The sequence below is a fragment of the Rana temporaria genome, chromosome 1, assembly GCF_905171775.1.
Source record: "Rana temporaria chromosome 1, aRanTem1.1, whole genome shotgun sequence".
Taxonomy (NCBI): Eukaryota; Metazoa; Chordata; class Amphibia; order Anura; family Ranidae; genus Rana; species Rana temporaria.
In genome coordinates this window covers 96,210,519-96,228,889 of record NC_053489.1, presented here as the reverse complement: position 1 = coordinate 96,228,889, position 18,371 = coordinate 96,210,519, and the positions used below count along the sequence as shown (strand labels likewise).

The 18,371-nt window shown below is 40.5% G+C and overlaps 1 protein-coding gene across 3 annotated transcripts in view; it reads right to left on the bottom strand.

Moving 5' to 3' along the window:
• Positions 1 to 18,371, bottom strand: part of AP3B1 (adaptor related protein complex 3 subunit beta 1) — a 468,642-nt gene that overhangs the window by 60,454 nt on the left and 389,817 nt on the right. For all 3 annotated transcript variants that reach the window (XM_040340812.1, XM_040340820.1, XM_040340803.1), the window contains exon 24: positions 17,558 to 17,642. In XM_040340812.1, coding sequence (XP_040196746.1) covers positions 17,558 to 17,642 — 85 coding nt within the window. The remainder of the gene's footprint in view (positions 1 to 17,557; positions 17,643 to 18,371) is intronic.

The window sequence follows — 18,371 nt, the reverse complement described above, 5'->3', positions numbered from 1 at the left end:
CTCTTCACCACACACAGCCACAAAGGCAAGAGAATTCTTGTTGGGCTGTGTATTAGTGCTCAGACGAACACACCAAATTTTAATGGTTCAAAGAATGTCAGGCAAAATAGTCGGCCCTAACGCATGTTCACTTAATCAAATCTGGCCCTCTTTGAAAAAAGTTTGGACACCCCTGGTACAAAAGGAACAGGAGGGCCCGGCTCATAGAGCTTACATTCTAAAGGGAGGGGATGGTGGTACAAAAGATAATATAGGAAAAGGTGCAAGGTAAAATACAGCAGGTAAGGATCTACTATAAAGATTACCTTCATGTATTTAGTTCACCCGAAGGGGATTTCTTTTCTAAAATCGCCGCTTTTTACAAAACAAAACATTAATAGTTGGATTTTGGGGTCTAAATCACCCAATCGGCCACTGCATATCTTCAGGACCATAGCGGCACGATACTGACACTAGAGTTCCAATTCTGTACAGTCCATCAAATCCACCCATCCAGTCCATCCATCAAGCCGAATGCAGGACTTGGCCCTGCCCCCCATGTCATTGGATTTGATTGAAAGCAGCGGGAGCCAATGGCGGCACTGCTATCAATCTATGCAATCAAGGGCCGAGAACCCCGGGCTGAGGAAAAGCGCGAAGAGGTGACTGGCAGAAGTTTTTTCACCTTAATGCATGGATGGATAACATTTTCAGAATTTCTATCTATGAGCAGGCTGGTTGTACTGAATTCTATATTCAACTTCAGTACAGTACTGATCATTGTATTCTGATGGCAAGGAACCCCCCCCCCCACTGTAAAAATACAATAGCGCAGTGGGAGGGATTCCCCATTGAATGATTTTCTTTCCTTCAACCAGTTTGGTAAAAGGAAAGAAAATTGCACAAAGTATGGCATACTTGGGCAACCTTCTTGTTTTCATTCAAAATTCAGTGCAGTTCTTTGCCACTTCCGCAGAAAACAATAGAGAATTTTCATAATGAAGTCCCTAAATACAACTGATGGCTTTCCAAATATGACATGATTGTTGCACAACAGTTCCAAAAACACATCACGCAAACAAAAGCTTGTCCCATGTAAAGCCATATAACGACCCCAATCACATTCTAGCTGCAACTTTCTTTCTGTTTCTAGTAGTGAATCGTTAGATTTAACTTGACTTTTACCATAAAATTGCAGATGTTTTGTAGATTACCAAGCCACTTCTTCAGTTTAACAAATGTAGAATACAAAATGAGAGCTAGCAACTGTTTGGTTACTGTGAGCTGGACAACTTCCATCTTTTTCTTTCTGATTTTTTTTTTATACCCAATGGTCACTATGATCCTGAGCCAAATTTTCATTTGGTCCTTTGCAAACTCTTATTAGAACAAAGCTACACAATAGCATTTTTATACAGAAAATAAAATGGTGTAAAAACAGAAGCTTTCACATATCAGTGATGCAGAAACACCATATAAATCAAGCATCAGCATAACAAAATGACACAAAATAGATCAATAAAAAGCCAATAAACAATACCACACAGAAGCAAGCAGCTAGCATCCCAGATCGCTGTTAAGTATTGATTTTGGATATTCATTTAAGTCCATTTTAATAAACAATACAATTTTGTGTAATAGGAAAATCAATTGATTAATGTCCATGATATTTAAAAAGAATATTTACCATTGGTTATGGATGGGCCAAATTTTTTAAAGACAAAGATTTTGAAGTGAGATTAACAAAGAATGAACGATTCCAGCTTGCTTGTGTTTATGTCCATTTAAATATTGCTCATACCACTTATATTCAAAAATATATAAGCCAGAATAAAAAAATAAAAAAAAGTACTATTTATGTAGGGGCTGGATTGTTTTTGTAAATTTAGATGATCTTCAGGTCAGCAAGATGCTACTGGCAGGAGAAAGAGCTCCAGATCTCAACCGCATCTCACAAAATGTGAATATCTTAAAAAAGTTTCAGTAATTAAATGCAAAAAGTTAAACTCCATTATATATATATATATATATATATATATATATATATATATATATATATATATATATATATCACACTTTTTTTTTTTTTGACGATTATGGCTTACAGCTAGTGAAAACCAAAAATTCAGTATCTCAGAAAATGTGATTATTACATAATAAAAAAGAAAAAAAAAGAAGGATTTTTAATACAGACATGTTGGCTTGCTGAAACGTATGTCCATGTACAGTATAGTATGCTCTCAATACTTGGTCAGGGATAGTTTTGCATGAATTACTGCATCAATGCGGTGTGGCATGGAGGTGATCAGTCTGGGGCACTGCTGAGGTGTTATGGAAGCCCAGGATGTTTTGATAACGTCTTTCAGCTCTTCTTCCATGGTTGGGTCTGGTGTCTCGTTTCACAGATTCTCTATGGTGTTTGGGTCAAGTCGAGTTTGCTGGCCAATCAAACACACTGATACTGTTGCCTTATGAGAAGTTGTATGAGTAATCGCCATTAGCAACTGGGAATAATTGCACATAGATGTGTGTATATACATATTGAATTTAGGATAAGAAATGTGTAGTGTGTAGGAGATGGTTTCTGTAAGGGTTAACTGGGCTGACAGGCTGGGTCTGAGAAAATCTATTTAAACAGTCCCCTTTTGTTATGCATGAATGTTGGGTGACGAGGTGCCATGGAGCCGGTCAGTCTCCTATACCTACTTGATATACAAAAAAGCCAGGAAGAGATCACATCAAACCTGTAGTCTAGGCGGAGCTGCCTTCATTGGCTGTATTCTTCCATGTATAGCAAAGTTCCGCATTCAAGGGAAGTTAACGACCTTTGGTTTAATTAATTTATCTTCAAATCTAATTATCACTAAATTCATGTAGGAAGATATTGCCCATATTTGGGAGAGACCCGCCCAGAGGGAGGAGAGAGACAACAGTAGCCAATCCTAGTGACCCTGTTTAAGTCAATAGGAGAGGGGCTCATAAAAGGAGAGCCTCAATCAATAGAGTGAGGGGATGAGATGACCTGGGCCCAGGAAGTCATTATTTTAGGTAATTATAAGAGACCATCTCCCAGCACTTACTTGCTTTGTCATATGTTTTTTTTCTGTTTGATATTTGTAGTGTGATGTACATACTTTGTATTTGAAACTAATATTTACTCCCTTGCTTAAGACTGTAAATGTGTGCGGTGTATTAGATAGACTAATAACAATTCTCTAATAAATGCTTATTATGTTGAAGCTTTCACTTCTGGTCAAAAGAACTCTTATTTAAACCATATCATATCTTTGAGATAATAAATCTTAGATATATACTTTTATAAAGCTACAGATACCATGATCATAAAACCAGGTATTGGTACTTTTGGCAGTGTGGTCAGGTGCCAAGTCCTGCTGGAAAATGAAATCAGCATCTCCATAAAGCTGGTCAGCAGAGGGAAGCATGAAGTGCTCTAGAATTTCCTGGTAGAGGGCTGCGCTGACTTTGGACTTGATAAAACACAGTGGACCAACACCAGCCGATGACATGCCTCCCCAAATCATCACCGACTGTGGAAACTTCACACTGGCCCTAATGCAACTTGGATTCTGTGCCTCTCCACTCTTCCTCCAGAAATGGAAAATTTTCCAGTGTCAATGATGATTTGGGGAGCCATGTCATCTACTGGTGTTGGTCCACCGTGTTTTATCAAGTCCGAAGTCAGCGCAGCCCTGGTCTGAATGGTTCGAGATGATAGAAAGGCAACAGTAACTGAAAATAACCACTCATTACAACCAAGGTATGCAGAACACCATCTCTAAATGCACACCACATCGAACCTTGAATCAGATGGGCTATAGCAGCAGAAAACCACACTGGGTGTCACTCCTGTCAGCTAACAGAAAACTGAGACTCCAATTTGCACAGGCTCATCAAAATTGGTCTATAGAAGATAGGAAAAATGTTGCCTGGTCTGATGAGTCTTGATGTCAGCTGCAACATTCAGATGCTAGGGTGAAAATTTGGCATAAACAACATGAAAGCATGGATCCATCCTGCCTTGTATCAGTTCAGGCTGGTGGTGGTGTAATAAAGGATATTTTCGTGGTACATTTTGGGCCCCTTAGTACCAACTGAGCATTGTTTAAATGCCATGGCCTACCTGAATATTGTTCTTGACCACGTCATCCTTTTAGGACTACAGTGTACACATCTTCTGATGGCTACTTCAAGCAGGATAATGCACCATGTCACAAAGCTCCAATCATATCACCACTGGTTTCTTGAACATGACAATGAGGTCACTGTACTCCAATGGCCTCCACAGTCAGCAGATCTGAATCAAATAGAGCCCCTTTGGGATGTTTTGGAATGAGAGATGGAGATTTGCATTATGGATTTGCAGCGGACAAATCTGCAGCGACTGCGTGATGCCATCATGTCACTATGGACCAAAATCTCTGAGGAATGTTTCCAACACCTTGCTGAATCTCTGCCACAAAAAAATAGGGCAGTTCTGAAGGCAAAAGGGGGTCCAAACCGATACTAGCAAAGTGTACCTAATAAAGTGGCCCATTAATGTATCAGAGATGGTATTCTGCATACCTTGGCTTCTATAATGAGTAAAAGAAATTCAGTAATTTTTCAATAAAAAACAAAACAAAAAACAAACACAAGGCTAAAGAAATCTCCTAACTTTTGAAATTCTGGGCCCTACTTATTGGAGGCATATTACCTGAATCATTATGCTATTGAATATAGAGGGTTCAACATGACCATCTCCCTCATTTTGGAACTTTCAAAAATTAGTACACAATTTGTTTTTTTGCCTCTGATTTTATTGATGAACTTCCTTACACATCTACTTAGTAACCGACCAGATAGACCTTTAAATTAAAGAAAAAATTTTTATGTGCTAATTTTTTTTTCTTAAAAAAATATACACTGAAAAACTAGATTTTTTTTTACAATTAAAAATAAAAACAACTTTGCCACAGCTATATATATATATATATATATATATATATATATATATATATATATATATATATATCTTCTGTTCTTTAAATGCCGACTTCTAAACAGGTAAGCAGCATTTACTATGCAAAACACATAGCTGCTGATTGGCATCCAAAGTCAATTGATCTGCCCATTACCACTATCTCCCAACCCCCAGAGACTCTGCTATAAAGCTATTGATCTAAACACTGCCGATCGGTTTCCATTTTCTGATTTTGGGCAGGCCAATTAAGAAAGTGAGTAATTGTGATTACGCTGCTTCAGGATCAATTACATTTGATGCAAGACAAAGTGCTTCTACTGGAACAACGCAAAGAAAATGATTATGACGATTGATGCTTTTATTCTGTATGGTTCTTGAAGAAAGTAGAGAAAAAATGGGGTTTCACAGCACTGACAAAACACTAATTATTTAAAGTGGCATACACTCATCTGCACAGAGGTTTTCTCCATTCACAAAGCAAAACTATTTCCAAGAGTTCTGTTTAGACGGTATAGCAAAAGTACAAATCAATACATGTATGATAACTTCTTGCAATGTGTTGCTGATGTTTGAAGTAGACAGGTTAACCATGCTTCTCAAAATGCTAGTTGTCTGGCTGTCTGTGGCATAGGCTGGCCATACATTTTTTACCTTTTTCTTATTTTTTAATTAAAAAAAGTGTATTTTTTCCAAAAAATTGCTTAAAGACACCTGGCCGTTTGAGTCTTTAATCTTGAGGAAGAACCCCCTGCCAAAAAAAACACGTAGGGTTCCCCGCAAGAGCATACTAGACCCTTTGGTCTAGTATAGATTTTAAGAAGACATCAGTGGGGAGAAGTACCAGGGGGGAAGAAGACATCAGCGCTGCGAGAAGAACCAGAGGATGAAGACATCACTGTAGGGAGAAGAGAGGCTGGAGCTGCTTCAATAAAGAACTGCTGGTTTTATTTTTTTGACACTTTTTTGCTGAATGGCTGGGGGACCAGGTTCTGGGGGCCCCTTTGTTAAAGGGGATTCCAGGTTCTGATAAGCACCCCCACAACCACCATCCAGGGTTGTCAGGAAAAGGCCCCCCACCTCCCCATGTTGAGGGCATGTGGCATGGTATGGTCCAGGAGGTGGATGGCGTTTGCTCCCCCCCCCCCCATTTTCTGACCTGCTGGGCTGCGTGCTCGGATAAGGGTCTGGTATGGATTTTGGGGGGAACCCTAAGCGGTTATTATTTTGGCAAAGGTGTTCCCCTTCAAGATCCTCAGAGCACAAGTCGCATGCCAAAGTCGGATCAGTTAAGATGATGATCCGACTTCAATGATATTCAATGGGCTGAGAGTAGGACCTAAGTAGTGCTGGAACCTTTTTCAAAGTCAGACCGACTTGTGTCAGACCAGTAAAACCAGCTCTCATAAGGAATTACTGATTTATACACATTATGCGACATGTGCTCCCAAAGTCGGAGCGCATGTCTTACCAGTTTAAACCTGGCCTTAGAAGTGATGACTAACTACCAACTATATCACATGAGTAAGGACTTAATAAATGTTGAGAGAATGTACCCATTTCCCAATTCTGCACTGCCCTCACACAAATTACCTTTAATCTAAATCATTAGAGTGATCTGCGACAGCCTACACCTGTACCAGGGTGGCCAGAGAGGTCATATGATTTTTGCACTCACTGTAAAATCCTTTCCTTGGAGTCCACTAAGGGACACAGAATTTTTTTTTTTCGTTTTACCAGCCTTTTTCAACCAGGGTGCCTTGAGGCTTCTTCAGGGGTGCCTTGGCAAAATGCCTAAAAATGTATCAAAAATTGTATACAAGCCAGCGGGTGGATGAAGCAAAAGTGGATTTGCTTTGAAAGAAAAAAATAACACACAGCTAATTGTGTCCTACCGGTGGATGTTGCTGCATTATGTAAGACTATTTAGAATAGTTTTTTTACATTTTAGAATGGGGTGCCTCAAGACTGTCCATAATTTTAAAAGGTGCATTGACTGAAAAAGATTGAAAAACACTGGGTTATACTGCAGTCTACAGAAAAAAATATAGGCAGTACAGGACAAACCCTCCTACTACCTGCATGCTTCACTTGTAGCAAGTAGTACAAAAAGCATGATCAACCACACAGAGGGATAGGACTTGAGTTCCTTGATGGACTCAAAAAACACACACACACACATATATATATATACATATATATATATATATATATACATATACACACACACACACACACACATATATATATATATACACACACACACACACAGTATTTCACAAAAGTGAGTACACCCCTCACATTTTTGTAAATATTTAATTTTATCTTTTCATGTGACAACACTGAAGAAATTTCACTTTGCTACAATGTAAAGTAGTTAGGGTACAGCTTGTATAACCGTGCAAATTTGCTGTCCCCTCAAAATAACTCACACAGCCATTAATGTCTAAAGCGCTGGCAACAAAAGTGAATACACCTTTAAATGAAAATGTCCAAATTGGGCCCATTTAGCCAGGGTTACAAGGTCTCAGGTGTGAATGGGGAGCAGGTGCGTTAAATTTGGTGTTAAAGCTCTCATACTGGTCACTGGATGTTCAACATGGCACCTTGCGGCAAAGAACTCTGAGGAGCTCTACATAAAGATGGCCTTGGCTATAAGACGATTGCCAAGACCCTGAAACGGAGCTGCAGCATGGTGGCCAAGACCATACAATGGTTTAACAGGACAGGTTCCATTTAGAACAGGCCTCGCCATGGTCGACCAAAGAGGTTGAATGCACGTGCTCAGCGTCATATCCAGCGGATATCTTTGGGAAATAGATGTACGAGTGCTGCCAGCATTGCTGCAGAGGTTGAAGGAATGGGGGGTCAGCCTGTCAGTGCTCAGACCATACGCCGCACACTGCATCAAGTTGGTCTGCATGGCGGTTGTCTTCTAAAGATGAGGCACAAGAAAGCCTGCAAACAGTTTGCTGAAGACAAGCAGACTAAGGAAATGGATTACTGAAACCATGTCCTGTGGTCTGATGAGACCAAGATAAACCAGTCAAGCATAGTGGTGGAAGTGTCATGGTCTTGGGCTGCATGAGTGCTGCCTGCACTGGGGAGCTACAGTTCATTGAGAGAACCATGAATGCCAACATGTACAGATACATACTGAAGCAGAGCATGATCCCCTCCCTTCGGAGTCTGGGCCCCAAGGCAGTATTCCAATATAACGACCCCAAACACACCTCCAAGACGACCACTGCATTGCTAAAGAAACTGAGGGTAAAGGTGATGGACAGGCCAAGCATGTCTCCAGACCTAAACCCCATTGAGAATCTGTGGTCCATCCTCAAAACAGAAGGTGGAGGAGTGCAAGGTCTTCCAACATCAGCTCTGTAATGTCGTCAGAGAGGAATGGAAGAGAACTCCAGTAGCAAGCTGTGAAGCTTTGGTGAACTCCATGCCCAAGAGTGTTAAGGCAGTGCTGGAAAATAATGGTGGCTACACAAAATATTGACACTTTGGGTGCAATTTGGACATTTTCATTTAGGGGTGTACTCACATTTGTTGCCAGCAGTTTAGACATTAATGGCTGTGTGTTATGTTATTTTGAGGAGACAGCAAATTTACACGGTTATACAAGATGTACACACACTACTTTATATTGTAGCAAAGTGTAATTTCTTCAGTGTTGCCACATGAAAAGATATAAATGAGATGTTAACAAAAATGGAGAGACAGACAGACAGACACACACAGAGAGAGAGAGAGAGAGAGAGAGAGAGAGAGAGAGAGAGAGAGAGAGAGAGAGAGAGAGAGAGAGAGAGAGAGAGACACAGACACAGAGAGAGAGAGAGAGAGAGAGACAGACACAGAGAAAGAGGGTAAAAATAATTGAACATATCATTTTTTTAGGGAGATATATTTCTAAAGATGCTATTGACATGAAATATTCATCATATGTCGGTAACAACCCATACAATCCATACATACAAAGAAACCAAAACCAATAAGGTTCAGAAATTAAGTTATGTGCAATAAAACGTAATGACAAAGGGAACAAGTATTGAACACACTAACTGAAATGTATTTAATACTTTGTTGGTAATGAAAGCTTCAAGACACCTCCTGTATGAACTAGCATGCATTGTAATTTTGGCCCATTCTTTCACACGGTCTTCAAATCTTAAAGATTCCGTGGGCCTCTTCTATGAACTATGATATTTAGTTCTTTCCATAGATTTTCTGATGGATTCAAGTCAGGTGATTGGCTGGCCATTCTAGCAGCTTTTTTTCCCTTTCTTTGAAACCAATTTAGAGTTTCCTTGCCTTTGTGTTTGGGATCATTGACCACCCTTGTTTCATCATCCTGGTAGATGGCAGCAGAATTTTATCAAGAATGTCTTGGTACATTTTTCCATTCATCCGTCCTTTAATGACATGAAGTTTGCCAGTACCATATGCTGAAAAACAGCCCCACGCCATGATGTTCCCACCTCCAAACTTCACTGTTGGTATGGGGGTGTTTTGGGTTGATGTGCAGTGCCATTTGATCTTCAAACATGATGTGTATTATGGCATTGAAATGGTTCAATTTTGGTCTCCTCTGACCAGACTATATTCTCTCCCAGTATATTACAGGCTTGTCTAAATGTTGTGCAGCAAACTCTAAACAAGCTAAAACATGCTTTTTCTTTACTTTAGCAATGGAGTCTTGCATGGCAAGTGTGCATACAGGCCATAGCGGTTGAGTGCATTACTTCTTGTTTTCTTTGAAAACAATTATACCTGCTAATTCCAGGTCTTTCTGAAGCTCTCCACAAGTGGTCGTTGGCTTTGACAACTCTTCTGATTATTATTTTCACTCTACTATCAGAAATCTTGCGAGTAGCACCTGATCGTGGCTGGTTTATGGTGAAATTATGTTCTTTCCGCTTCTGGATTATGGCCACAACAGTGCTCACTGGAACATTAATTTCCTTCTGTAACCAATGTCATCAGAAAGGCTGCAAAGGTCTTGAGAGAGTTTTTTGCTTTTTCCCATCAAGAGGTGTTTCCTGTGTGACACCTTGGTAATGAGACTGAACCAGCTGATATTAATTTGAACTGACACAGGGCAGGACTACTTTCTAATTACTGATACATTTCAGCTGGTGTCTTGGCTTTCCATGCCTTTTTGCACTTCCCTTTCATCACGTGTTCAATACCTTTTCCCTGTGTCATTCCATTTTATTACACATAACTTACATTTCTGAATGCATTTTTTTTTTTTTTTAGCATGTATGGATTGTTACTGACTTGTGGTGAAAATTTCATGTCAATAGCACAATATAAATATATGTACCTAGAAAAATGGTGACATGTTCAATACTTATTCTACCCACTGTGTGTGTGTATATATATATATATATATATATATATATATATATATTACACACACAGAGCAGATATCTATATACACATACAACAGCATATTGTATATACATATACACACAAACGCACACAATATAAGTTTAGAAAAGGTTGGCTGCAGCAGTGTCATTGAGATAACATTGCCACAGATTGCTAAAACTAATATACGGGCAATATTTGAAGGAAATCTATTTATAGCACTGTTGGCTGTTCAGTAATATTGATCCTTTGTGTTTGTATAATAGGAAAATAATAAACAATTACTTTGGAATGGTAGAATAAGTAATCATTTTTTTTTATCTGATATTGCAAACCTCCCCAAACATAAAGGTGATGATCTGCATAAAATCTATTTGTTATGGTACAGTGCTCCTATTTATTACAGTAAGAATCCTTTATTCAAAACAGGAAAAGTCAAATTGTCCCATCAATAAGCTGTTTAACATTGCCTCTAATTTCTAAATTAGATTTACAATTATGCAGATGAACCCATTTATTTAGCAGCAGCTAGGTCTTTTCTTTATTTTAAAACAATAAAAACAAAGTATGTATGTGTATATATATTATACACACAGTTTATATACACCAATACAGCTGACGTTGCTAAAGCAAGAGCGTAGAAGAGCAGAAGCTGCGTGGAAAAGGTGCTCTTCAGATAAAAACCACACCATTTACAAGATAATAACAAAGAAATATCACAAAGAAATCTTCACGGCCAAAAAAAATCATTTCTCCAACATCATCGCAAATGCCCTTAACCGCCCCCGAGAACTCTTCAAGCTGGTCACTCAGACTATGAATCCAGCTTGTTTAGAGGCCCCCAATTCTGATTCACAAGAATTTTGCAACGAATTATCGGATTATTTCATTAATAAAATTGAAAAAATCCGTGAAAGTATTCAGCAAAATGGAACCGTCACCAACTCCCCCCCAAATCACAAACCTAATACCCACATAAATCCGTCGCAACCACCAAAATTCACTCTAAAACCCATTTCCATCTATGCCACTAAAAACATCATCGGGACTCTGTGTAATAGCACAGCACCCAATGATATCATCCCCACTAAACTGCTGAAAGAAAGTGCCGATATACTGGCACCAGCTATCACGCAGCTCATTAACCAATCATTCAAGGAGGGCATGGTGCCCACCTTGCTAAAACAAGGTACAATAAAACCAATTCTAAAAAAAACTACCCTCGACCCCAAAGACCCAAACAACCGGAGGCCCATAACAGCTCTAAATGTCTTCTCCAAGGTAATGGAGAAAGTAGTTGTACAACAGCTGCAACTGCATTTAGACACCCATAAATCACTCGATTTGTTTCAATCAGGCTTCCGTCCGGGTCACGGAACAGAAACGGCGCTGCTTAAAATATGGGATGACGCTCTAGAGGCCGCAGACGAAGGAGAATCTTGTCTCCTGATACTGCTGGACCTAAGCGCGGCTTTTGACACTGTAGACCACGGACTACTACTGGCTAGGCTAGCTGAAGTAGCCGGAGTCGCTGAATGTGTTTTACCCTGGTTCTCCTCCTTCTTGGAAAACCGATCACAAATAGTGAAACTGGGGACTTTCACTTCTGAAAAACGCACAGTGTCATGCGGAGTCCCTCAGGGATCTCCCTTATCGCCCGTATTGTTTAATATCTATCTTCGCCCTCTCTTTGAAATCAGTAACCAGAAGTTACTTTACCACTCCTATGCAGACGACACACAACTGTATTTCCGCATCTGCAACAAAAAGGATCATTCTCTTGGACTAGAGAAATGCCTCACTCTAATAGATAACTGGATGACAAACAGTTATCTTAAACTCAATGGTTCGAAAACAGAACTTCTCCTGTTTCATGCTAACCGGAAAAATCACCCCGCGTCAACATGGACTCCCCCACCCATTCTGGGTAAAACTATCACCCCTAGCACCAAAGTCAAAAGTCTCGGAGTAATTTTCGATACCTACATGACAATGGATGCACAAATAGGGTCAGTAGTCAGCGGATCCCACCATCTGCTGCGCCTACTACGCAGACTCATGCCCTTTATCCCGAAAGAGGACATTGCAGTCGTGGTGGGAACAATCATCAATTCCAGACTCGACTACGCAAATGCCCTCTATCTAGGACTCCCCAAATACCAAATCACTCGTCTGCAAGTCGTTCAAAATAAGGCCGCTCGACTAGTGACTGGGAAAAAAACATGGGAATCAATCTCACCTTCACTGAGATCCCTTCATTGGTTGCCGGTAAAAGACAGAATCACTTTCAAGGCACTCTGCCTAATACATAAGTGTATTCAAGGCAACGCCCCCCAATATCTATGCGAAAAAATAAAAGCCCATAACCCCAATCGCATTCTGCGATCCACCAATCAAAACTTCCTCCAGATACCCAAGGCCAGATACAAGTCCAAAGGAGATCGAAGATTTGCAGTCCAGGGACCTCGCCTGTGGAATGCACTACCAACCACCATCCGACTGGAGTCGGACCACTTGGCCTTCAGGAGAAAGATTAAAACCTATCTCTTCTGAGGTCAAGGGGTTCCTTACCCATGAAATGGATACAGCGCCCAGAGGCGATTCAGTTCGCATGTGTTGCGCTTTACAAGTCTCTCTCTCTCTCACCAATCAGCCATAACTTTATGGCCACACACCTAATACTTAGTAGGTTCCCCTTCTGCCACCAAAACAGGCCTGGCCCATTAAGGAATGGACAGCACTAGACCTCTGAAAGTAAGCTGTGGTATCTGGCACCAAGCCATCAGTAGCAGATCCTTTAAGTCCTGTAAGTTGTGAGATCAGACTGGTTTTTCCAGCACAATCCACAGATGCTTGATTGGGTTGAGATCTTGAGAATTTGAAGACCAAGTCAACACTTTGAACTCATCATCGTACCATTCTTAAACAATTTTTGCAGTGTGGCAGGACACATTATTTTGTTGAAAGAGGCCATTGCCACAGGGAATACTGTCCCCATGGGGGGGATTTACTTGGTCAGCAACAATGTTTAGGTAGGTGGTACGTGTCAAATAATATCCACATAAATGACAAGGACCAAGGTCTCCCTGTAGAACATTGCCCAAAGCATTATACTGCCTCTGCCGGCTTTCCTATACTGCATTCTGGTGCCATCTCTTCCCCAGGTAAGTGACGCACCATACCTTATGTAAAAGACAACATGGTTCATCAGACCAGGTCACCTTATTGCACTGCTCTGTGGTCCAGTTCTGATGCTCATGTACCCTTTGTATTCACTTTTGGCTGTGGACACGGGTCAGCATGGGCACCCTGACCAGTCTGCAGCTACACAGTCCCATACATAAACTGTGAAGCCCCTTTTTTCTGCTTTCAACCCACCAACTTTAGGGATAACAGGTTTTACTTGCTGCCTCTAATATCCCGCTGACTTTCAGAAGCCAGTGTAAAGAGATAAATCACATTCATATACTTCATAAAGTATTCAGACCCCCTTCACTTTTTTAAAAAATGTTGTCATGTTGTAGCCTAATACTAGTTGATCAAATTCATTTTTTCTCATTAATCTACACTCAGTAACCTATAATGACAAAGTGAAAACAGAATTTTAGAAATGCCGGAAATGTATTAGAAAGAAAAAACTGAAGTATCACATGTACTTAAGTATTCAGACCCTTTACTCAGTACTTTGTTGAAACAACTTTGGCCGCAATTACAGTCTTGTTGGGGTATACAATGACAAGCTTTGCAAGCCTGGATTGGGGGATTTTCTGCCATTCTTCTTTGCAAATCCTCTCAAGCTCAGTCAGGTTGGATGGGGACTGTCGGACAGCCATTTTCAGGTGTCTCTAGCGATGTTCAATAAGGTTCAAGTCAGGGCTCTGGGACATTCAACACTTGTGTTGGCTGTGTGTTTATGATCATTGTCATGTTGGAAGGTGAACCTTCAGCCCAGACTGAGGTCCTGAGCGCTGTAGAGCAGGTTTTCAATGAGGATCTCTCTGTACTTTGCTCCATTCAGCTTTCCCTTAACCCTGACCATTCTTCCAGTCCCTGCTGCTAAAAACTCCCCCACTGCCGCCACAATGCTTCACTGTTGGAATAGTACTGGGCAGGTGATGAGCAGTGCCTGGTTTTCTCCAGATATAACATTTAGAATTAGGGCCAAACAGTTCAATCTTGGTTCCATCAGACTAGAGAATCTTGAGTCCTTCAGGTGCTTTTTTTGTTGTTGTTGCAATCAAGCAAGATTTTATGTGTTTTGCACTGAGAAGATGTCTCAGTCTAGCCACTCTGCCATAAAGCCCAGATCAATGGAGGGCTGCAGTGATAGTTGTCCTTCTGGAACTTTGTCCCATCTCCACATAGAATCTCTGGAGCTCAGTCAGTGACCACCTGGTTCTTGGTCACCTCTTACTAAGGCCTTTCTCCCCCAATTGCTTGGTTTCACAGGTCAACCAACTCTTGGAAGAGTCCTGGTTGTGCCAAACGTATTCCATTTAAGAATTATGGAGGCCACTGTGCTCTTGGAAACCTTTAGTACCACATACATTTTTTTTTTATTTCTTTTTTTTTCAATTTTGAGATACCAGAGAAATACATTTGAAAACGACATCATGTATAAGGCAAAGGTAGGAAATAATTTGTAACCATACAGTTTGGGAAACTACTAGTACACAAAAACAAATAGAATATTAAATCACTTGAGATAAGAGAACCATGGCGTGACTTGGGTAAAATGAAGATTCACAGCCAGTCGGGAGAAGGAACTCCCGACCTCCGGTACCCCATATGAGAACTAACTGTACCGGTATAGGAATCTCCAGCTCCCAACTTCCGTCAAACTCTTCCTAGGAGGGTGAGAAACTCGCCTTGGTTCATATTACCCATAAAGGAAATAAAAGGCAACCTGCAGTTTTCTGTAAACTTTCGTAGCATAAGAGGGTTAGAATGGGAGGGGGAAGAGAGGACGGGAGGGGATAAAATCCAAGGAGAGAGAGAAAGGAGCATCGAACTGAGAGCAAAACAAAGATTACGCTGGGAGTTCGTATTCAGTGGAGTACCCACATGATTAGCCCAGGTTCCCTGGTAGACTCAAATTTGCTGGCCGTATCCAGCAGTATGCTGGAGAGCTTCTCCTGCGTCATTATCCAGGAAGCCTTCCCGATTACCACTCCGAAGGATAGTTTTGGATTTTTCCAGGCATTTGCCACCGTGAGTTTAGCCCCTAGAAGAATGAAGTGAATTAGCCTGCAAGAGGCTTTGGGTATTTTAGGGATATAGGCGTTGAGAAGGGCGACCATTGGGGTTCTAGGGATCTGGCTTCCCACAAGCTTGTCAATCAAATTGAATATTTTTTCCAGAAGGATCGTATTCTGGGGCACTCCCACCAGATGTGGGGCATCGTGCCTATAAGCTGGCATCCCCTGAAACACAGAGGATTAGCTGCAGGGAAAATGGAGGCTAATCTTAAGGGAGTATAATACCATCTCGATATTTTACTTTTAGACTGGCTTCCATTAAAGTAGTGTTCAAGATGCCTTTGAAGGAGTTGAAGCTTGCCGTCTGCCAGACGCCAGTGGAATTGGAAATCAGACTCCCAGAAATGCACGTAGGATGACTTGGCAGATGGGGAGGTAAGTGAAGAGTAGACTATCGAGACCCCCCTTCTGGTCCATGGCCTGACAACACCATAGCTCATAGTCGGTGAACCGAGGAGGTAGGGGTTTGTCCTTCCAAATCATGTGCAAGAAATTAGAAATCTGTCCAAACCCAAATCTTTCAGAAGTGGGTAAGTCAAGCTTTTTGATACAGTGGGTGAGAGTGAAAGGACCCACATACATTTTTTGTAGCCTTCCCCAGACCTGTGAATTGCAATAACCCCTTCTCTGAACTCTGCAGGCAGTTCTTTTGACCTCATGGCCTTTCCAAATCATGTCCAATCAATTTAATTTACCACGGGTGGACTCTGATCAAGGTGTAGAAACATCTCAGCATTGATCAACAGAAATGGGCGGAACCCAAGATAAATTTCAAGTGTTGTTGCAAAGGGTCTGAATTCTTATGCCAATGTGATATTTCAGTGTTTTCTTTTTAATAAATACACAGATATTTCTAAAATTATATTTTCACTGTGTCATTCTGGGGATTGTAGGTTAATGAGAAAAAAATGCATTTAAACTTTAGTACCAGGCTGTAACATAACAAAATAAACGTGAAGGAGGGTCTGAATACTTTATGAATGTACTGTGTATATTTGAGATATACAATACACACACACATTTGTGTATAGATACAAAAAAATATTAATACCTTATTTCTTTTTAACATGCACTTTAAAACATAGCAAATATATACCTGTACTATACCATGAGAACAGACTTTTTTTTGTGTTCTGGTGTAACTGCTTATCTTTGTGCCATTAACGTAGAACTAAAGGCAAAAGCTTTTGTTTTTTAATTTGGATATAAAGAGAGGGTTATAACTCAGCAATTAACCCCCAGAACGATGTCTAATCCCTCTTTGCTTTATCCAAAGCTAAAAAGAAACATGTTTGGGCTTTAGTTGCACTTTAAAGTACACCACAAGTCAATAAACTGATCAGGAGCGCTGATTCTAATGAAGAGCATCAATGTCCTACACATCAGCAGTTCAGATTGAACATATTCAACAGAAAACACCACCCACTCCACCTGTCAATTACACTACTCAGGAGACTCACCTTGAACAGTACTTAAATAACTTAAGTACTAGTTGCACAGTAATGAAATATGATTAAGGATCAAATCACTATGTGCAGAAATTGGATCCAAAAACCAACTACTAAGAAAGTCTGGCAAACTGTAAATGCAAAAATGTTTTGTGCCACACCCTCAAATGACAACTTATTTGAATGTGTGCTATAGTGTGAATGCACCCCTATCACCAGTCTATATATATATCAATATACTTACAGTGGACTAAGGTGGTGGGTTATTGGTAGAGCATAGCCTCTTTTATTGATCTATGCAGTCAAAGTGAGAAAACTGGCATCGCCACGACATGGGATACAAATCTGTAGCAGCAAAGCAACACTATCTGACTTCAGTATGAAAGCAAGACTGAGGTAATGATAAATGCAATAAATGAACACCACAATCAGGAAAAACAATTGCTTTTTTCCTTCATTAGCATATGGAACAGAACTGTACATACAACGTGTCTATTTACAGTAATGCAACGTACCACAACTGGAAGCTGGCAGTCTGAGTGGAATCACAAAAGTCAATACCCATTGAGACAGTAATGGATCCCTCTGGCTCCAGAGAATCTGCAAAATAAAATGTTTTCCCCAGGTAAAAAGAAAATCAAACAACAAACACCAGTCAGCATGCACATGCAATAAAAATGCTTGGCTTATCACATTACTGGCTGGGGAAGCCGCTACACATGAGACCAGGCTTCTCTGTAAGGAAGAAACAAGCATAAATAGGCGTTTCCATTCGGCAAACAGTCCCTGTTTCTTGAAACAAGACCTGTTTGTCTCAGTAAAATTGAATTGTGGCTAATGTAAGATTTGTTTATGTTTTTGTAAAGAGATACAGTAACGCAGATATTGATCAAGCACAATCTTTTTCAGATAGGAAATAATCATGACCAATGACCTGATTGTATTTACCATAGCTGGAACATCTCTCTTGTATTAAATGCTTCATTATATATTGAATATGCCGACACAAAGATGCCATACCTCAGATAATGTCCCAGGTTTCAAGTATCCTGGGATCCAACAGAACTGAAACCTGTTAGACCCCTTTCACATGGGTGATCCGATCAGGTCCGTCTGTCAGTTTTTTAGGTGAATCTGATCATATGGTCCATGCATTACTGGGGACAGGTAGCTGTAAACAGACTTGTGTCCTTTCTTGCCTGCCTACCTCTGGGCCTCATTGCTGGAGAGGGATTTGTCCTCTTCTGTTTCTGGAGGTTCAGTTTGGAGGGTAGTCAGGTGTAAGCAGACGGTGGAGTCCATTAACTCCTGGCTACCTAATGGCAGCAG